The following is a 22,852-nucleotide window of genomic DNA, read 5'->3' on the forward strand; positions in this document are numbered from 1 at the left end:
AAAAAAAAAGCCTGCCTGCCGTGCTTGCCAACAAGGGTTTTGTCACCAAGTATTAAGTCTTGTTTGTTAGAGGGATCAAATACTTATTTCTCTCTGTAAAATGCTCAGACATAAAAATGTACAAGAGAAAATTGCTATATTTATGCGGCATTCTGCACAGCCCAGGATTCTACTTTTATGCTGATTTAGATCACATTTTGACTCCTCCTGTTTTTCTGTTCTGCAGATCCGGTTTGTCGGGATGAGTGATGACGCGGAGTAGATCACGTGATCGAAGATCTACACAATCAAGACCTTCAAGAACTTTCTATTTTCTTATATATATTTGATGACTTTGGAAATACTCCCCTGATTTGCATGTGTCTTCATTACCATGAGTCAGCAGCCTCAGCAGAAGGCTTCGAATAAAAGGACCGGAAAAAGAATCACTTTTTTTAATGAATCGCAAGGCCAACCGGTGACTACTTATCCTGCCACATCTAACGATATGCTGAACGCTGTCATGTACACGCAAGAGAGACCTGACAGCATAAGAGTCGGCCAACAACAAGTTCCCGGGAAGTGGAATGTAGGTGATCAGAAGGAGGCCACATGGGCAGCTCCACCAGCAAATATTTGGCAGCGAAATGCGGCGGGTTATGCTATGCAAATTATGCCTTCCTTTTATAATCATCATGAGCCTATCAAGAGGAGCCAAGACAAGGGTGTGAGGGTGTCCCAGATGGATATATATGGAGACGCTCTACAACAAATGATGTCTCAGAAAACACAGCTGGAACAGCATCAGCTAGCACGGCAACAGGCCCATTTGAACTCCATTTTGCAAGCGCAGCAGCAACAACAGCAGCAGCAGCAGCAACAACAGCATCATCAAAATCAGCATCTTGCTTTGCAGTCATTCCAAACGGCATTTGGACATCAGGGTCAGAAAACGTCTCTGCCAAACTTATTTCATGTTTTTCCAGATGCTCAATCAAATGCTGCTTATGTGGCTCAGCAGAAACAGACGGCTCTTCCTAAAATGCAACTTTTTGAGAGTTTTTACCCATCGCAGCAGCAGCAGCAACAGGCAGCCTATAGTATGCAGCAAGGCGTTTCACTAACCCAACACGCAGCTGTCCAGCAGAAGATACCGGTGATGAACCAGCTACGTGTTCCCACGTCGGAGGAATATATGAAGGCTCTTGCAGAGCAGGGCCAGCAGTCCGTACTGCCCAAATCCCAAATCCCATTGCCACGCCGGTCCCGGAGACTTTCCAAAGAAGGACCAGAAACGTTACCTCCCACTGTGGTGGGACAGCCGAATAACCCTCATGTGCACCACCAGTATGAGCAAGGGGTGCATCACCTAGCTGCCCAAGAGAGGTACAAGCAGCTCATGTCTAGAGAAGTATATGAACCCCAACATGGCAGCCGCCATGATATCGAAAATGTATCACTACCTCAGAATGGGAAACCAAGAGAGGTCCCGGCAGCTGAACCCAACTCCATGGGGCCAGTACAACCCACTGCAGCAGGAGCGGTGACCGTGATCCAGTCCACCCGGCGAAGGCGCCGCATATCGCAAGAAGCCAATTTATTTACCTTAGCCCAAAAAGCAGCAGAAATGCCAAATCTTGTTAACACTAAGGTAAGTGGACTGCAAATTAATATTTATAACGAATAGGCTCATTCTTCAAGGGAATCTATGAGCAGGTTTTTGCCACCTAATCTGAGGGCAGCTTTATGTAGAGATGGAGACCCGTATTCCAGCGATGTGTCACTTACTGAGCTGCTTGCTGTAATTAAAATCATTGTTTATCAGAAGACTATCACTAGAGGACTAGTAAACTTACTGCCAGGTAGTCCAAACATGCCCCCACTGATGATTGTCGGATTTCTGCCTATGCACAGTGTACATTGAAAGCTGCCAATCATTGATGTGGTTGGGATTATACAGAGCTCAACATTTAGAGAACTGCTAGATCATCAGCAGAGAAAACTGGAATTTTATCAAAGCTGCAGCAAGCAGCCCAGTAAGTGACACCTCACTGGAATCAGGATCTCTGCTCCTTCATCATGCTGCTCTCAGATGGAGAAGCAGAAACCTGCTGAACGATTCCCTTTAAAGGGAATCTGTCACCAGGTGTTTGCTCCCCCATGTGAGAGCAGCGTAATATAGAGACAGAGATCCTGATTTCAGTGATGTCACTTACTGAGCTGTTTGATTTTAATCAAAATGACAGCAATGTTTTCTCTGCTGCAGAGCTAGCAGTTATACAGAGCTCATGAATATGTTGGACTACCTGCAACATGCCAAGTAGTCCTGTATTGATAATCTACTGCTGATTACACAGTGATTTTTATCAAAATTACACCAAGCAGCCCGGTAAGTGACACATCGCTGGAATCAGGGTCTCTGCTCCTACTTTATGCTGCTCTCAGATTAGGGGGAAAAAACCTGGTGACAGATTCCTTTTGCGTGCCTGTATATAAATCCCGTCACTTTCTATAAACCTGTCATTTTTTACTTGGTGTAGATCTGACTGTTCTCCTTAGTTTGACATTTTAGTTTTTGTTTGGTTCCTGCGCATTTCCTCCTTTTCTGAGACATGGCCTCATCTTCCTTGTAGATAATTCCTACTCTTATAGTGCAAGTGGGAGTGGTCCTCAATCTCCCATATAGACGAGTTTAGGACCATGGCCTAAAGGGAAGAGGGGGCTGTATCTCCAGTCCGATTTCACCTCACAACAAAAGGAACTTAAAGGGTTAGTCCTGCTCCACGCACTTCCACATAGTATTGGTTGACGTCACTCAACCCTCTTCACCACGTAATGAGACCATTAGCGGAGCAGGACTAACTCATCCAAGAATCTACTGCTAAAATTTTGGTGCCAGACACCCAAGGAGACTATAGCCGGATTTCACCCCCTAAACTATTTATATGCACTTTTAACTTTTTTTAAATGAAAAATCCAGCAATATCTTTACATGGTCAATCGATTTCTGATTTAATCCATGTTTTGAATTGGTATGCAAATGAAGCTTAGGAGCTATTTGTAGATCTGAAGCCTCCGTCACTCCAGCTCAATTCTGAGCATTGCAGCTGCTTCCTTCTTTGTGTGAAGTCACACAGAGTAGAGACTGTCGGTCAGGCAGGAGGATGCATTTGTGAGCGGGGGAATAGAGCTGGAGTGGCGAAGGCTTCACATCTACCATAGCACTTTCTCTCATTTGTACATAGGTTCAAACCCTGATTTCTCTGTAACAGAAGACTGGACTGCGCATGTAAAGTTATTGCTTTTATCTTTTTCTTCAAAAAGCTAGATTTGCATATAAATAGTTTGGAAGGTAATGGTCATGTCACGCACGACGACAACGACGACAACGTCGCTGCTAAGTCACCATTTTCTGCGACGTAGCAGCGACCTTGCTAGCGATGTCGCTGTGTGTGACATCCAGCAACAACCTGGCCCTTGCTGTGAGGTCGCCGGTTGTTGCTGAATGTCCTGGACCATTTTTGTGGACGTTGCTCTCCCGCTGTGAAGCGCACATCGCTGTGTGTGACAGCGAGAGAGCAACAACTGAATGTGCAGGGAGCAGGGAACCGGCTTCTGCGGACGCTGGTAACCACGGTAAATATTGGTTAACGAAGCATAGGCTTGGTTACCCGATCTTTACCTTCGTTACCAGCGTCCGCAGCTTCTTGAAGCCGGCTGCCTGCTCCCTGCACACGTAGCCAAGGTACACATCGGGTAACTATAAGCAAAGCGATTTGCTTATTAACTCGATGTGTACGTGCAGGGAGCCAGCGCTAAGCGGTGTGTGCTGGTAACCAAGGTAAATATCGGGTAACCAAGCGAAGCACTTTGCTTGGTTACCCGATATTTACCTTAGTTACCAAGCGCAGCATCGCTTCCACGCGGGGGCTGGTCGCTGGTGAGATCTGCCTGTTTGACAGCTCACCAGCGACCATGTAACAAAGCAGCAGCGATCCTGATAAGATCAGATCGTCGTCGTGATCGCTGCTGCGTCGATACGTGTGACCTAGGCTTAAGATTCCTTTTAAAGTCCTTGCCTTCATGAATCGGGCACAAGGGAGAATTTCACACTTTTTTAGATGTTAGAAATCCGCAGTAAATGTCTGCCCTTGTTTCTGTTCTTGGGATCCCCGGTGGAATGGCAGGCTCTGTTCTCATGGTCACTGTAACCGTACTGACAGCTTCCAAAAATATCTCCCCGTAGCTGGTGATCCTGAGCATTGCTGTCACTACATTGCTCGCTGTCTTAGAATGTGAGGATGGCTATAAATAGGGGCAGTAATGAAGCTTCAGGGTAGCGCGAAACACGTGAAAGGGATGCGAAGGATGCGCTCTCACATGATTCTGGCGCCTTTCCAGAGAGAAGAACTTCTCTCATATAGTGATCTTGTACAGACTGTGGTCATGGAGAGATCTTGCCCATTCATTTGTAGGAAGATTTTGACTTTATTAGGAATATTTGATAAGATATACCTCATGTAAAGGGATATTCTCAGACTTTGATACTGATGATCTCACTGCAGCTTTGCGGCCTCTTGAATTAGCTCATCGGTGTGTGGTGCTGGGATCCGAGCCACCGCTCATCCGATATTGAAGATAGGCCAACAGTATCAAAGTCCTGGAAAAACCCTCTAAAGGGGCATTCATCTAAAGAAAGGGGTTCCATATTTTTATATGAATACCATACTAAAAGGAATATGGAAAGCTTGATATTGATCCTTTTTTTTTTTTTTCTTTTTTTTAATAGAAATTCCCATATGGACATTATACAAGTGCATCTCAATAAATTAGAATATCATCAAAAGACTAACTTATTTCACTAGTTCAATACAAAAAGGAAACGCATATATTATATAGTCATTACACACAGAGGGATCTATTCCTATATATTATATAGAGTCATTACACACAGAGGGATCTATTTCTATATATTATATAGAGTCATTACACACAGAGGGATCTATTCCTATAGATTATATAGGGTCATTACACACAGAGGGATCTATTCCTATATATTATATAGGGTCATTACACACAGAGGGATCTATTCGTATATATTATATAGGGTCATTACACACAGAGGGATCTATTCCTATAGATTATATAGGGTCATTACACACAGAGGGATTTGTTCCTATATATTATATAGGGTCATTACACACAGAGGGATCTATTCCTATATATTATATAGGGTCATTACACACAGAGGGATCTATTCCTATATATTATATAGTCATTACACACAGAGGGATCTATTCCTATATATTATATAGGGTCATTACACACAGAAGGATCTATTTCACGTGTTTATTTCTGTTAATGTTGATGATTATGGCTTACAGCCAACGAAAACCCAAAAGTCATTATCTCAGAAAATTAGAATATTATAAAAGACCAACTGAAAAAAATGATTTTACACTCAAATGTTGGCGCCTACTGAAAGGTCTGTACAGTAAATGCCTCAATACTTGGTCAGGCTCCTTTTGCATGAAATACTGCATTAATGTGGCAATGTGGCATGGAGGTGATCAGCCTGTGGCACTGCTGAGGTGTTATGGAAGCCCAGGTTGCTTTGATAGCAGCCTTCAGCTCGTCCGCATTGTTGGCTCTGGTGTCTAATAGATTATCTATGGGGTTTAGGTCAGGTGAGTTTTCTGGCCAATCAAGCAGAGTTATACTGTGGTTATTACACCAGGTATTGGTACTTTTAGCAGTGTGGACAGGTGCCAAGTCCTGCTGGAAAATAACATTTCCATCGGTAGACTGTTGTGCTGACTTTGGACTTCCTAAAACACAGAGGAGCTACACCAGCAGATGACATGGCTCCCCAAACCATCACTGATTGTGGACACTTCACACTAGACCTCGAGCAGCTTGGATTGTGGCCTCCACTCTTCCTCCAGACTCTGGGACCTTGATTTCCAAATGAAATGCAAAAGTTACTTTCATCTGAAAACGCCTTGGACCACTGAGCAACAGGCCCGTTCTTTTTCTCCCTGGCCCAGGTAAGATGCTTCTGGCGTTGTCTATTGGTCATGAGTGGCTTGACAGAAGGAATGCGACACTTGCAGTCCATGTCCTGGATACGTCTGTGTCTGGCGGCTCTTGAAGCACTGACTCCAGCAGCGTCCACTCCTTGTGAATCTCGCCCAAATTTTTGAATGGCCTTTTCTTAACAATCCTATCAAGGCTGTGGTTATCCCGGCTGCTTGTGCACCTTTTTCTACCACACTTTTTCCTTCCACTCAACTTTCCATTGATATGCTTTGATAGAGCATTCTGTGAACAGCCAGCTTCTTTAGCAATGACCTTATGTGGCTTACCCTCCTTGTGGACATCTGTCAATTCAGCAATCTTTCCCATGATTGTGTAGCCCATAGAACCAGACTAAGGGACCATTGGACCATTTTAAACGCTTAGGAAGCCTTTGCAGGTGTTTTTTGTGGTAATTCTAATTTTCTGAGATAATGACTTTTGGGTTTTCATTGTCTGTAAGCCATAATCATCAACATTAACAGAATTAAAGACTTGAAATAGATCCCTCTGTGTGTAATGACTCTATATAATATATAGGAATATATCTTTGTATGTAATGACTCTATAATATATAGGAATAGATTACTCTGTGTGTAATGACTATATAATTTGTTTCCCTTTTTGTATTGAATTACTGAAATTAACTTTGTGATATTCTAATTTATTGAGATGTACTTGTATATTGCACTATGCAATAGTTTAAGGCAGGTATGGGTAAACTGGTGAAAAGTAAGAATGTGTTTAAAAAAAATAGAAGTGATAATACTTTGTAATTTCATTGATAAAAATAAAGTGAATTAACAAAAAAGAATCCTAAATCACATCAAGATTTGGTGACCGCCCTTTGGTTTCAAAACTGGATTAAATCCTCCAGCTACACTTGATCATTATTATGAAGGAACTTAGCAGGGAGGTTGTTCCAAACATCTTGGAAAACTGACCCCAGATCATTAGTGTATGAGGCTTGTGCGGATCCTTCTGTGTCTCCATGTAATCTCAGACAGACGGGATAATGTGAGATCAGGGCTCTGCGGGGGCCGGATCATCACCTCCAGAACTCCTTGCTCTTCTGTACGCTGTAGATGGCTTTTAGTGACATTGGCTAGATGTTTGGGGTCGTTGTTCAGCTGCAGGATAAATGTGCAGTCAGTCTCCTCCCTGATATTGATTGACAGATAAGTATCTGCCTGGATTTCTCCGCATTGAGGACAATATTGTTCCTGACCGCGGCCCCCAACTCCATTTGATGAAATGCTGCTGCCCACTTAGGCCTAAGCCACATGGCGAGAAAAGCGGTGCGAGTGGCGTACGATAAAACCTCGCATTCCACTCGGACAAATATTGGCCTATCTCAGCAGACCTGAGCGATTTTATTTTCGAAGCCCTAATCGGACCCAGAAAACAATTGCAGCATACTGCGGGTGCAATACGAGACTCTCTCTCTCGCACCCATTCAAGTGAATGGGGCGAGAGAAAAATCGCACTGCACTTGCGGTACACCGGTGTACCGCGAGCGTAGAGCAAGAATCACAATAGCCGGCTACGAAGGAGAGCGGGAAAGAAATCCCTCCCTCCCCTCCTCAGTGCTGGCCTGCAGCCGAGGTCCGCTCGCACAGTCGAAGCTCAGTCGCAGGGACACTAACATGACACTCTGCTCTGCTGTACTGCCTGCGTGAGCAGAGTGTCATGCAAGCATCGCACTAGTGCCCCGTGTGGCCCCGGCCTTACAAGGACCCGCCATCGTTCTGCACTCTTCCTGCAGACGCACATTATTGCACTGGTCTCCAGTCCTTTGGGAAACAAACTGCCTTCTGTGGTAGCCAAATATTTCACATTTTGACACATCAGTCCGGAGCTCTTGCTACCATTTTTCTGCACCCATATTCCTATGTTTCTTTACATGGTTGCCTGGCCCTGTTTCCATATGGACAGTGTGGGTTTTTTGGCTGCAATCTTCCATGAAGACCACTTCTGGCCAGACGTCTCTGTACAGGAGATGGGTGTAGCTGGATTTCACCGGTTGCAGACAATTCTGGGCTGATCGCACTGCTGAACAGCTTCCCTTTTCGAAAAGCGAAGTAAGCGCGATATGCCTGTCATCTGCTGCACTAAGTTTTTGGGTTTTTTCCCATGGCTGACCACTGTGTCTTTCTTCCACCTATTTTTTGGTGTCCTCAGTGCTGAGAAATAGATATTTATTCAACATTCAGGGGGCATCTGATTGGGTCCAAATTTATTCTGCAACAGGAAAACTGCCCCAAACATACAGCCAATGTCATTAAGAGCTACCTTTTTAGCATAAAGAAGAACCAGGCTCTCATAGACTTGAATTAACCTGTGACCTCCGGCGCTTTATGAAACACTGGAGCTGCCGGCAGGTCACAAATCTCCTGAGACCGACAGGAGCACCAGCGATAGAAGATGAAGACAGCAGAGGGTGAGTATATTACCGGGGGCTTAGGTTTAAAGGGAACCTGACACATGGAAAAAATGCTGTAAATAGCAATCTGAACCTGCCCGGTGCCTGCACATTTAAACTCCGCTACCTGGAGGAAATTAACTTTATTCCTACCAGCAGTGCTCCGGTCTCAGTCACGAGGGACATGTGCAGGTTCAGTCACCGCTCTGTGTATGAAGAGTGACGACTGTAACTGCGCTCCCTGCACTGACTGACAGCCGTTCAGCATTAAAACCTGCTGTCAGTCAGTGCTGGGGGCAGTTTCAGATGCCGCTCTCCACATACAAAGCAGTGCCTGAACCGAATGCTGCCTGGAGGATTAAAGTTCACTTCCTCCTGGCAGCGGGGTGTAATTTGCAGGCACTGGGCACATTAAGTACTTTCACTTAAGGCTAGTTTCACACTTGGGTTGAACGGCATCCGTTGCATTGTGTTGTGTGACGGATGCAACGGATGTGTTGCATATAATGGCACAACGGATGCAACGGATCGTACAAAACGGAATGCTTTTTTATATATATATATATATATATATATATATATATATATATATATATATATATATATATATATATATATATATATATATATATATATATATATATATATATATATATATATATATATATATATATATATATATATATATATATATATATATATATTATATATATATATAATGTGTATATTATATATAATCTCAAAAAAAGCATTCCGCGTTGTTTTGTACGATCCGTTGCATATATATATATATATATATATATATATATATATATATATATATATATATATATATATACAAAATAAATAAATACATTATACATTATACATTTTTACCGGCGGCAGACTATTGTGAATGATCAGCTGATCGCTCACAGTAGCCGGCCGCCAGGTGATAAGTTGATCGTTCGGCCGCCGGGAATGTGAGCGGGGGTCGGAGTGCGGGGTGGGTGGAGCCGAGCGGGGCCATTACGCTGAGGACTTTAGTGCCGCGGGGACTGCATGGCTGGGGACATGCGGAGTGGAGTGCGGGAAGGGCGGAGCCGAGCGGGGAAGTGTCGGGATCCCTGCACACATAGCCGGGGTAAATATTGGGTAACTAAGCAAAGCACTTTGTTTGGTTACCCGATATTTACATTGGTTACCAGCGTACACCGCTTAGTGCTGGCTCCTTGCACCCGTAGCCAGGGTAAATATCAGGTTACTAAGCAAAGCGCTTTGCTTAGTAACCCCATGTGTTCCCTGGTTACGTGTGCAGGGAGCCAGAGAGAATCCTAAGGATTCCGCTGCTCAAAAAAACGTTACATGCTGCGTTCCTTCCGCCTGGCGGAAGCAACGCAGCGTTGACCAGCGGAAGCAACGCAGATCCATGACTCGCAACCCGTCTTCCATTCAAGTCTAAGGGAATCAGCGGAATCCGTTAACTGATTCTGCTGTTTTTCAAAACTGCGGATTATGACTGAAGGAAAACAACGCAAGTGTGAAACTAGGCTGAGACTTATCTTTTAAGAAATGCAAAATTTGATATAGATTCTCATGTAGAGAGGGCATCTTATATTTGGATATAATGTAATCAATGTTCATGATGTCTTAAAAACGGAATGATCATGACAACTAGTCTTCAGAAATATCAAGTAATCATGGGATGTAGTGGAGAACAGGGAATACCCCACCTGCTGATAAATCGTGCAGACAGCGTGCTGGCAGAGCCCCAACAGCTTAGTCCCGAATTGTGTTTTTTTTTTTTTAATGTTTAGTTACATTGTATTAAAACATAATATAAATCCTCAATCACATGAGGCTAATAATAAGAATAAAGGTTTTTATTTTATAGTGGAGTTCAGGGATTTACTAAGATACTTACTTTCAAGTCTTCAGTGGTGATTTTCGTTTATTATTATTATTATTATTATTATTATTATTATTATTATTATTATTATTCAATAGTTTGATAAAAAGAAAAATCCCCCCCAAAAATGTGTTTTTGTTACAGTGTAATTGACAATGTATAGCCAGGTTGTGACTGTATAACAATCACTTATTCATTAGTTCACCATCAAACCATTTTTATATCTATGACCATCTTTTAAAGAATTTCACGCATACCTTCCAGATGACAAATTTAGATTTTCTTTTGTTGGCAAAATCCACTTTTAATCTTGATATAAATGGTGCTGCAAGTGCACTGAGAATGGGCCGACATTTGGCAGGTGCACTGATTCAGTGTTAATCCTGATATAGTGCCAACCACATGAGTGTGATTGGTGGCTGCTCAACACCAGAATGTCTACGCCATGAGCTCTGTTGTCAGTTTGATCGTAAATCTCCTGACTGATTTCTTGATAAATGGCACTGCAAGTGCACCAAGAATGGCCTGACTTTTGGCAGTGTTGATTTGGCGACTGCTCAACACTACAAGGTCAATGGCTTGAGCTTTGTTGTCCGTTTGATCATAAAGCTCCTGACTGGTTTGTTGATATAAATGGCGCTGCAAGTGCACCAAGGATGAGCAGACATTTGGGAGGTGCACTGATTCAGCGTTGATCCTAATCTAGTGCCAATCACATGGGTGTGATTGGTGGCTGCTCAGCACCACAATGTCCATGCCATAAGCTCTGTTGTCAGTTTGATCGTAAAGCTCCTGACTAGTTTCTTGATAAATGGATCTACAAGTGCACCGAGGATGGGATGACTTTTGGCAGGTGCACTGATGAAGTGTTGATCCTGATATAGTGCCAACCACATGGGTGTGATTGGCGGCTGCTCAGCACCGCAATGTCAAGACTATGAGCTCTGTCAGTTTGATCATAAAGCTTTTGACTGGTTTCTTGATTATGAATGGCGCTGCAAGTGCACCGAGGATAGGCTGACTTTTGGCAGTGATGATCCTGATCTAGTGCCAACCACATGGGTGTGATTTTTGGCGGCTGCTGAGCACCACAATGTCAATGCCATGATTCCTTTTTAAAGATTTGGTGTTTCCGACTCTTTTCAGTTGACCGGTAATAACCGTAGAGCAACGTCTGATACGTAAGGAACATATTTTACAGTTGCTATGGAATGAAAGCTTGAAGACGACTTGATATTCTTTTTGATATTTCAGGATAATGAGGTTTTAAAAGAGAAGAATGAGACTTTGAAAGGCAATGCTGAAATTACTCGCGCATCATCTCCTAAGAAGCCTCGAGGAGAGGGAGAGCTGAGACCCCTGGTTATGCCGGTATCGGTACCTGTAAAAATGGATACGGGACGAGAGAAGAGAGATGATGAAAGGACTCAAAGGGCAGTACTAGCTGAAAGTCTGCCATTTGCATCAATGCCAACTGTTATAGTGACGCGGCACAGGGTTGGTCACACCGGTGTTCCAGAACCTGCAGTACAGGTAGGCCCAGAGGTATCTGTTTGTGTGCTTTATAATATTATTATTATTATTATTATTATTATTATTATTATTATTATTATTATTAATCATTATTATTTAACTTTTTCATTTTTTTTTTTTTTTTTTTCATGGCTGTTATGTAGCTGTTGTCAGACAGGGTCCTTGTGTTATCCAGTTACTATACACTAAGGCGAGAAACTCTACAGCTCCATATACAGCGGATACAAATCGTCTATAAACCCCTGTTAAACTGCCAGGTTTTTGTCAAGTTTTTAAAAAAAAAACTAATCCTACAAAGAATATTTTAGAACTTTTTTTTTTTCCACCTCTGTACAAATTTGAGAAACTGAAATCATTTTTTGTCGGAAAATAACAAAACTATATTAATGTAGTTGCATAAGTGTGAACCCCCCCTCTTATAATTTTTGATTTGATTATGTTGAGAATTAGCCAATCACATTTACACTCATGTTATATAGTAGTCAGTACACGGCTGCCATCATTTACATAAATTCTGATTAACCCCATGTAAAGAATTTTTTTTTTCTTTTTACAGGATTTAGTTGCAATCTATGGCAAAAAAGCCATAAACAGCCTATAAACAGATTACAACATAGCAAAAAGATCTCAGTTGAGTTAACGGAGAAGGAGGATGTAAAAAATGTGCAATTCATTACATATACCATGGTGCAGTGTGAAGACCGCCGTCAAGAAGTAATTTTTCAGTTTGGCACTACTGTGACATTACTGGACGTTCCTCAAAAATTGCTGAAAAGGCAAAAAACAAATTGGTCTGGAAGACTGCTGAGGGACCTACACTAAATCTTAGGGTTGTTCACTAATTGGACACCACTTCTCAATCAGATTGCCCCCAGTAAAATAAAAACACTTTGGCTGCAGGCATTGCATGAAATCTGCACTGGCTTCACTCCTCTCCTATGGATGTAATTGACATCCGGAGGAAGTGCGAGAGCAGCGACTGTCTGGATTATAGTCTGAAGGAGGTGACAGTGAAGCCAGGCATGATTTGGCCACAGGGATCGCGTGACATAACAACATCACGTGAGCCCCAGGAGAGCAAGTTCTCACACCGCAGGCATGGCACCAGAACTGAGTGAAGTTATTACTTTACTAAAGGCAAACCTAACACATTGATATCGGTTGTCTGAGTATTGGACAACCCCTTTACAAGGTTCTGCAGGAATTTTTGGCATGTACTGGTTGTGTACTGCATGTGATAACAATCTCCTGTATTCTTCATTTGTCTAGCCTGTAGAGTAGTGTGGCAAGACAGAAGATTTTTCTTACTTGGGGGTTGATGTTTTTCTTTGTTTATTCAAAACTTACATCAAGTTTGCAAAAGGATGTGAGAAACGGGTTATGGTCTGATGAGACAAGTTTCAACTTTTTGGCCATAATTACCAAAGGCATGTTTGGTGAAAAGCCAAAATTTGTGCATCACCAAAAAGAATAACATACAGTGAAGCATGGTGGAGGCAGCATTATGCTTTGGTGCTGTTTTTCAGCAGTTGGAACTGTAAATGCTATTATGAGCAGTTCTGAATCTGTCAATTTCGAAAGAAAACCTGCAAGCACCTACTAAAAAACCCCCTGAAGATGAAAGATGAACGTTTTGGAATGGCCAAGACTTGAATCCAATTGAGAATCTGTGTGTGACCTGAAGAGGACGCTGTACACCAGAGATGCCCTCGTAATCTGATAGATACTGCACGGAAGAGTGGGCAAATATGGCCAATTCTAGATGTGCCATATGGCTAGACTCCAACACAAAAATACTGAATGCTGGATTACCCTTTGTAAGACCGCAAAGTATAAATTTAAGGTTGTTTATATTAATAAAACCAAATTATTTTATTTCTTTGAAATACTTTCAGGTGTAACAGTTTTTTTATTTTTTTGTTCTTTCTTCTTCACTGGATTTGTACATATTATGGGTGACATTAAAGGTGTAAAAATGGCGAAATTTTTCTGCTTGATACTGTGTGTGTATGTATATGTGTGTGTATGTATATGTATGTATATATGTATGTGTATATGTATATATATATATATATATATATATATATATATATATATATATATATATATATATATATATATATATATATATATATATATATATATATATATTTATATATTATATATTTTTTACATGACAAGAACCTGACAGTTTTTTAACAGGGGTGTGTAGACTTTTTTTTTTTTTTTTTTTTTTATCCATTGTACTCTTACGAGGCTGTTGATTTGGTGCATGTCCGTCTGTCTTTGGTTTGTGAAGGTGGGATGTGTGAAGCCAGCCTCATGCTCATTGCCATATTAGATATCAGTATTGTACAAATCCTTATTGTGGGCCCATATAGTGCTAGAGGTCCACACTGTAATTTCTTTTAACTCAAATTTTATACATAAGCAAATGTTTTTTCCTCTGATTCATACCTGAAACCTTATGATTTGTTCCAATATATTCCCAGGGGTAAATACTATAGATTCATAATATGGAAATAATTGTGCACCATTGAGGGTCTGTGCATGTGGCATTGCCATGTGGATAATACCTTACTCTTAACCAAGTCATACATGGCACAATCCAACTATTGGCCTTAGAATTGGGTGCCTGGGCCAGTGACCCTTTTTTTGAGAAATTTTTCAAATTGTCTCTCCAGGAAAGGAGACTATCTCTAGCGCCACCTATTGGAAGTAGCGATCCTAAAAGTCAAAAGTGGCCTTTTAACAAGCCTTTTCATAGGACCTAGAATATATGCCAGATCGGAATCTCAATTTGCAGACAGTGTTTCGGGGTGATTGCCCCTCGTCAGTGCAAAGTGTTGGTATCTGATCTGGCTTATGAGAAGCTTTGTGGGGACCACAGGGAAACACTATTCTCCTTACGGAGACCTGACAAGCCAGTCTGGCTGTCAGTGTTAAGGGGACTTATGGCTGCAATGCCCCCCTGGGAATTATTAGTATTGAGAAATATTGTAATTGTTACAATATTATTTGCACCAAGGTCTTATTCTTTGTGTCTGGAAAAGTATTCAACCCTATTCAGTCTTGTAATAGTTTAACCCACTTTCTTTTGTGAATCCAGTTTGTGTAGTATTTTATATGTACTGTATTATATTGGGTAGGCCGTTTTTGTTTTTTTATAAATACTTGTAGAGGGAAAATAATTTTCAATATTCTGACACCTTGTCTTCACCGCCCTATAGAGCAATGAGGCTCCTTCATTATCGGAAACGTCTTCCCGGAAGCCCAAGCAGCGCCCGAGGCCTGAACCATTGTTCATCCCTCCCAAGTCTGGCACGTTTGTTGTTCCAGTTTACACCAATGTAACTCCCTATCAAAGCCACCTCCGCTCTCCCGTGCGAGTTCCTGAGCATGTCAGCGACAAAAACTTTGAGTTGCCTCCTTATACGCCGCCTCCGATCCTCAGCCCTGTGCGTGAGGGCTCCGGACTTTACTTCAATGCCATCATATCTGCAAGCACACATTCAATGCCTCCACCAATTACCCCAAAAAGCAGCACGAGGACCCTGCTGAGATCCAGTAAGTGATTTATTTTTTATTTCCAGTTTCTGTTTCTAAGGGCGGCTTTGCACGTTGCACACGTGCCATGCCGGTGGGGTCAAATCGAAAGTGACGCACATCCGGCGTCTTTCGACATCGTTGTGTGTAAATTCTAGATGATACAATAAACGAGCGCAAAAGCGTCGTTATCGTATCATCGTTGCAAGCTCCGACTTTTCCATAATTTTGCTGCAGCGATGGTACGATGCTGTTCCTCGTTCCTGCGGCAGCACACATCGCTGTGTGTTACGCCGCAGGAGCGAGGAACTTCACCTTACCTGCCGCCGCCGGCTCTATGGAAGGAAGGAGGTGGGCAGGCTGTTTACATCCTGCTCACCTCAGCCGCTATTGGCTGCCTGCCGTGTGACGTCGCTATGACGCCGCACGACCCGCCCCCTTAGGAAGGAGGCGGGTCGCCGGCCAGAGCGACGGTCGCAGGGCAGGTGAGTGCATGTGGCGTAGAGATAATGTTCGCTACGCCAGCTATCACAAGATATCGTACCTGCGACGGGGGCGGGGACTATCGCGTGCGACATCGCAGCATAGGCTTGCGATGTCGCAACGTGCAAAGCCCGCCTAAATATGACGGAGCTGTGTAAATTTCATAGACCAAGTTTTTAGTATATTACATTTAGGTTGTATATTTGGTTATATTTGGGTCTGTATATAGGAACCCTTATGGTTTTGTAATCAAATTTGTACATATTTTTGCAGCTAGCGGAGAGGACATGCCACCTTTACTGACAGCAGAAGCAACGCCTGTTAGTCTTGAACCGTAAGTGTGTGTCTGTGTGTGTGTGTGTATATTTATATGCTGGTATAGTGATTGCAAAACTGGAGTAAAACAGTTATTTTATTTTTTAACGTCTCCATTCCATAGCTGAGATATTGGCTTGTAAAGTTCAGGTTGTATTTTTGTGTTAGTGTATCTGGGCGTTACCAAATTTTGTCTTTGGGGGCGTGTATTTCTTCCCCTGTATGAGGTTGACCACTCTTACTCGGGGGGGGGGGGGGGGAGAACCAAAAACCCCCCCCCCCCCCCCCCCCCTCCTCTCCTCACTGGTCTCTACAACTGCTGTGTAGATATACAGCCGAGTTGAGTTCTATATTATTACAAACACTTCCAGATCTTATGTCTTGGCAGTCGGTGTGTGGCAACACTGTGAGAGGAGATTGGAAAGTGTTTTTAATGATCTAGAACTCTGCACTGCTGTATCTCTACTCAGTAGCTGTGGAGATTGGTGAGGAGAGGATGGAGTGTTAATTTTTCTCCTACATGATTCCTCCTACTTATGATTGGTCAGAATCATACAGGGAAAGAAGTAAATGTTTGGTCAGAATCATACAGGGGAAGAAGTGAATGTTTCTATAACTTGGCACTGCTGTATCTCTACACAGTAGTATGCAAAGAAAAAACAGCTCACCTGTCACCCAATACTGCAGGATGCCAGGGGTGCACGAGATCCGCAGGTTAGTCCAAGCCACCATATAATGAACAGCGAGAAGTTGGATCCAGCACCAATTCCAAAAATAGGGTAAAAAAAATGTTCCTTTTTATTAATACATTTTAAAATCCATATATGAAGACCGCAGGTGGATAGTTCAGGTCATAGGTAGTCTTAACGCGTTTCGGAATTCATAATAAAAACAAAAGGATTCTTTTTGTTTATATTATGAAGTCCAAAACGCGTTAAAACTACCTATGACCTGAACTATCCATCTGCGGTCTTCATATATGGATTATAAAATGTATTAATAAAAGGAATTTCTTTTTTTTTTTACCCTATTTTTGGAATTGGTGCTGGATCCAACGTCTCCTCCTTCTTGCTGTATCTCTACACAGTGTAGCTGCAGAGATCAGTGAGGAGAGGATTGCGTATTAATTGCTCCCCTGCATGATTCCTCTTACTTCTGATTGGTCCGCATCGTAGAAGGGAAGAAGTGTATGCTCCAGAGCTAAATCTCTTCTAATGCGCAGATGTACTTATCATAAATTATAACAAGATAATATCTTCAGAGAAGAAATCTAAAAGAATAAATCACTTTGCACAGTGATCTGATGATTCTTGAAGACCTCCTTCATCACATTGCCGATAGGGTCCAGAGCATTGTATGCAAGAGGTTTGTCCAGAACACTCTCTGTTTTGGAGATTTTCAAGTATTTCTGAATTTCATGGTTCTTATGGTACATGTTATGTGCAAGCACAAAAAAACCCTGTATAGTACACCATTCATAGGGGAATATATAAAATGGATAACACTGAGCCCTTATTCTGCAGCCGCAGTTGTACGGTGTTAGGATTAGTAAGACATTTCATCTTTTGGACATAATGACACTTTCTAAGCTGCAGTAACAAAAAAAAAATTACACGCTAGAACCAGGTGGAAACTATGTAGACATGTCTGCTTCTTTCACAACTGTCTAAATGTCCCAGGTGGTGGCCATGTGGATTCCAGAGCGCACGGTCCAAGTATATGACATCTTACAATTGTATTATATGTGCTCAGTCTACAAGTATGTGGAGGGGGCAGGACCTCCAACTACATTTCCTAATTTCCTGGGCTGTTTTTGTATTCCTATCAAAAATAAACACATGATGGCACTAAGGCCGATTTATCGTTTGCAGCATTCGCTGTCTTTTTTTTTTTTAATTTTTTTTTATTTTTTGCACCTAAATGTTCAAATTTACTCAAGCAGTTCATGAAGTTTGTGCACAGGCAAAAATTCTATTTCTTTGTCGCTCCTAATTGGGAGACCCAGACAATTGGGTGTATAGCTACTGCCTCCGGAGGCCACACAAAGTACTACACTTAAAAGTGTAAGGCCCCTCCCCTTCTGGCTATACACCCCCCCGTGGGATCACGGGCTCCTCAGTTTTATGCTTTGTGCGAAGGAGGCCAGACATCCACGCATAGCTCCACTGTTTAGTCAGCAGTAGCTGCTGACTATGTCGGATGGAAGAAAAGAGGGCCCATACGAGGGCCCCCAGCATGCTCCCTTCTCACCCCACTTTCTGTCGGCGGTGTTTGTTAAGGTTGAGGTACCCATTGCGGGTACGGAGGCTGGAGCCCACATGCTGATTCCTTCCCCATCCCCATTAGGGCTCTGGGTGAAGTGGGACTTTACCGGTCTCCGGGCACTGAGGCCGTGCTCCATCCACAGCCCCTGGAGGATCTGCTGGATACGGAGCGGAGTTTCCTCAGGGACAGGACCCTGCTCCATCAAGGTACTCCGTGTCCCCGTGCTTATCGCACGCACACTGCAGCATTGCTGGGTGTGTTAGTGCGCCGGGGTAAACAGCGTTGCTGCGCTTGTGCCGTTACTCACTACAGCTCTGCTGAGTGAGGTGACTTAGTACGATCGGCCGATCCGGCCGCGGGGGTCAGTTTTTACTGCGTCGCGGCTGGGATTTGTGGTGCGCCGGGGACTTCCGCGCTGGCCGTGCATATATGACGGCCGCGCTAGATTACTACAGTCCCCGGCTTTTGCGGCCTAGTTCGTATCGTTCCCGCCCCCAGACCTGCCAGTCAGGAGGAGGGCGGGACGCTGTACAGACCAGCAGCGCTAAGAGCTGGAGTCTGTTTTACATACTCCAGCCCTCACACTAGGCACAGTGGGACGCAGTTTCCCGCACTTTTGTTTGTGACGCCCACGGTCCGCCCCTCTTCACAGGACGCCGGCAGCCATTCCTGCCTGCACGCTGAGCTGCAGAGGGGAGACGGGGAGACTCAGACAAGGGATTCTACGACCTCACACCCGCTTTTCAGCGGGCGGTAAGCAGCCCTCAAGGGCTCTCCCCCACTTGTGCCATAGTGTACTTTGTATTTTGTGCTGGCAATACTTTGCACTGTACAGTCGCTGGTGATTTTCTGCTATATACCCTCCTTAGATTTCTCAAGGAGACAACAGCATGTCGTCCGCAAAAAGCAAAAGTGCCAAGGCACGGACTTTATATGCTGCTTGTACCGCATGTGGGGCTACTCTACCGGCAGGTTCCACTGACCCCCATTGTGTGCAGTGCTCGGCCCCTGTGGCAATTGCTCAGCCGGGGCCGCTGCTAGAGGTGACCCAGGGAGAACCACCTGTGAATGCTGTCCAGGTGACAGGGACGGAGTTTGCAGCTTTTGCTGACAGATTGTCTATGACTATGTCTAAAATTCTTGAAACATTGCAGTCTAGACCAGTAACTCAGACCATGGGCACTGTGGATTCATTGCCACCTTGTCCCCCTCAGCTGGACCACTTCCTAGCTCCGGGGGTGTCACATGCACCCCAGGGTGACGGCTCTGACTCGGACGACAGTCCCAGACAACCTAAGCGGGCTCGCTATGAGCGACCCTCAACTTCATCACACTGGTCAGGGTCCCAGCGGGACGACTCTCTGTGTGATGAGGCGGATGTAACTGATCAGGAGTCTGATGCTGGGGCCGCTCTCAATCTAGATACCCCAGATGGTGACGCCATAGTGAATGATCTTATAGCGTCCATCAATAAGATGTTAGATATTTCTCCACCAGCTCCTCTTGCGGAGGAGGCAGCTTCACAGCAGGAGAAATTCCATTTCAGGTATCCCAAGCGTAAATTAAGCACTTTTCTGGACCACTCTGACTTTAGAGACGCAATCCAGAAACACCACGCTTATCCAGATAAGCGTTTTTCCAAACGGCTTAAAGATACACGCTATCCTTTTCCCCCTGACGTGGTCAAGGGCTGGACACAGTGTCCCAAGGTGGACCCTCCAATCTCCAGGCTTGCAGCCAGATCTCTAGTTGCAGTGGAAGATGGGGCGGCACTTAAAGATGCCACTGACAGACAGATGGAGCTCTGGTTAAAATCCATCTATGAAGCGATTGGAGCGTCGTTGGCGCCAGCATTCGCAGCCGTATGGGCACTCCAAGCTATTTCAGCTGGCCTTACACAGGTCGACACGGTCACACGTACATCTGCTCCGCAGGTGGCACCCTTGACCTCTCAAATGTCTGCATTCGCGTCTTACGCGATTAATGCTGTCCTAGACTCTACGAGCCGTACGGCGGTGGCGTCAGCCAACTCTGTGGTTTTACGCAGAGCCCTGTGGTTGAGAGAATGGAAGGCAGATTCTTCTTCCAAGAAGTGCTTAACCAGTTTGCCTTTTTCTCGTGACCGATTGTTTGGTGAGCGTTTGGATGAAATCATTAAACACTCCAAGGGTAAGGATTCATCCTTACCTCAGCCCAGACAAAACAAACCCCAACAGAGGAGGGGACAGTCTGGTTTTCGGTCCTTTCGAGGCTCAGGCAGGTCCCAATTCTACTCGTCCAAAAGGACTCAAAAGGATCAGAGGGGCTCAGATTCTTGGCGGACTCAATCACGCCCAAAAAAGCCAGCCGGAAGAACCGTTACCAAGACGGCTTCCTCATGACTCTCAGCCTCCTCTCTCCGCATCCTTGGTCGGTGGCAGGCTCTCCCGCTTTGGCGACATTTGGCTGTCACAGGTCAAAGACCGTTGGGTGAGAGACATTCTGTCTCACGGGTACAGGATAGAGTTCAGCTCTCGTCCTCCAACTCGCTTCTTCAGAACTTCCCCACCGCCCGACCGAGCCGATGCTCTGCTACAAGCGGTGTCCGCTCTAAAGGCGGAAGGAGTGGTGACTTCTGTTCCTCTTCAGGAACAAGGTCACGGTTTTTACTCCAATTTGTTTGTGGTGCCAAAGAAAGACGGGTCGTTCCGTCCCGTCCTGGATCTAAAGCTGCTCAACAAACACGTAAAAACCAGGAGGTTCCGGATGGAATCTCTCCGCTCCGTTATCACCTCAATGTCTCAAGGAGATTTCCTAGCATCAATAGACATCAAGGATGCTTATCTCCACGTGCCAATTGCGCCAGAGCATCAGCGTTTTCTACGCTTCGTTATAGGAAGCGAACACCTGCAGTTCGTAGCTCTACCTTTCGGGCTGGCGACAGCCCCTCGGGTCTTCACCAAGGTCATGGCAGCAGTAGTAGCAGTCCTGCACTCGCAAGGTCACTCCGTGATCCCGTATTTGGACGATCTACTTATCAAGGCACCCTCTCAAGAGGCATGCCAACACAGCCTGAACGTGGCACTGAAGACTCTCCAGAGTTTCGGGTGGATTATCAACTTTTCAAAGTCAAATCTAACCCCGACCCAATCACTAACATATCTTGGCATGGAGTTTCATACTCTCTCAGCGATAGTGAAACTTCCACTGGACAAACAGTGCTCGCTACAGATAGGGGTGCAATCTCTCCTTCAGGGCCAGTCGCACCCCTTGAGGCGCCTCATGCACTTCCTAGGGAAGATGGTAGCAGCAATGGAAGCAGTTCCTTTTGCGCAGTTTCATCTGCGTCCACTACAATGGGACATTCTCCGCCAATGGGACGGGAAGTCGACGTCCCTCGACAGGGAGGTCTCCCTCTCTCAGGCAGCCAAGGAATCTCTCCGGTGGTGGCTTCTTCCCACCTCATTGTCAAAAGGAAAGTCGTTCCTACCCCCATCCTGGGCGGTGGTCACGACAGATGCGAGTCTATCAGGGTGGGGAGCAGTGTTTCTCCACCACAGGGCTCAAGGTACGTGGACTCGGAAAGAGTCCACCCTTCAGATCAATGTTCTGGAGATCAGAGCAGTCTATCTTGCCCTACAAGCCTTCCAACAGTGGCTGGAAGGCAAGCAGATCCGAATTCAGTCGGACAACTCCACAGCGGTGGCATACATCAACCACCAAGGGGGAACACTCAGTCGGCAAGCCTTCCAGGAAGTCCGGCGGATTCTGACGTGGGTGGAAGACACGGCATCCACCATATCCGCAGTTCACATCCCAGGCGTAGAAAACTGGGAAGCAGACTTTCTCAGTCGCCAGGGCATGGACGCAGGGGAATGGTCTCTTCACCCGGACGTGTTTCAGGAGATCTGTCGCCGCTGGGGGATGCCGGACGTCGACCTGATGGCATCACGGCACAACAACAAGGTCCCGGTTTTCATGGCACGGTCTCACGATCACCGAGCTCTGGCGGCAGACGCCTTAGTTCAAGATTGGTCGCAGTTCCGGCTACCGTATGTGTTCCCACCTCTGGCATTGTTGCCCAGAGTGCTCCGCAAAATCAGGTCCGACTGCCGCCGCGCCATTCTCGTCGCTCCAGACTGGCCAAGGAGGTCGTGGTACCCGGATCTGTGGCACCTCACGGTAGGCCATCCGTGGGCACTACCAGACCGTCCAGACTTGCTGTCTCAAGGCCCGTTTTTCCATCTGAATTCTGCGGCCCTGAACCTGACTGTGTGGCCATTGAGTCCTGGATCCTAGCGGCCTCAGGTTTATCTCATGAAGTGGTTGCCACCATGAGACAGGCTAGGAAGCCATCCTCCGCCAAG

General features: G+C 44.7%; 1 protein-coding gene across 6 annotated transcripts in view; it reads left to right on the plus strand.

Moving 5' to 3' along the window:
- Positions 1–22,852, plus strand: part of MIDEAS (mitotic deacetylase associated SANT domain protein) — a 143,322-nt gene that overhangs the window by 86,841 nt on the left and 33,629 nt on the right. For 4 of the 6 annotated variants that reach the window (XM_075330262.1, XM_075330261.1, XM_075330265.1 and 1 more), the window contains exons 2-5: positions 227–1,630; positions 11,619–11,909; positions 15,128–15,464; positions 16,200–16,260. In XM_075330262.1, coding sequence (XP_075186377.1) covers positions 374–1,630; positions 11,619–11,909; positions 15,128–15,464; positions 16,200–16,260 — 1,946 coding nt within the window. In that variant the 5' untranslated portion in view covers positions 227–373. The remainder of the gene's footprint in view (positions 1–226; positions 1,631–11,618; positions 11,910–15,127; positions 15,465–16,199; positions 16,261–22,852) is intronic. The other 2 variants (XM_075330266.1, XM_075330267.1) reach the window with 1 other exon arrangement.

Source organism: Anomaloglossus baeobatrachus, chromosome 12 (genome assembly GCF_048569485.1).
Source record: "Anomaloglossus baeobatrachus isolate aAnoBae1 chromosome 12, aAnoBae1.hap1, whole genome shotgun sequence".
NCBI lineage: Eukaryota > Metazoa > Chordata > Amphibia > Anura > Aromobatidae > Anomaloglossus > Anomaloglossus baeobatrachus.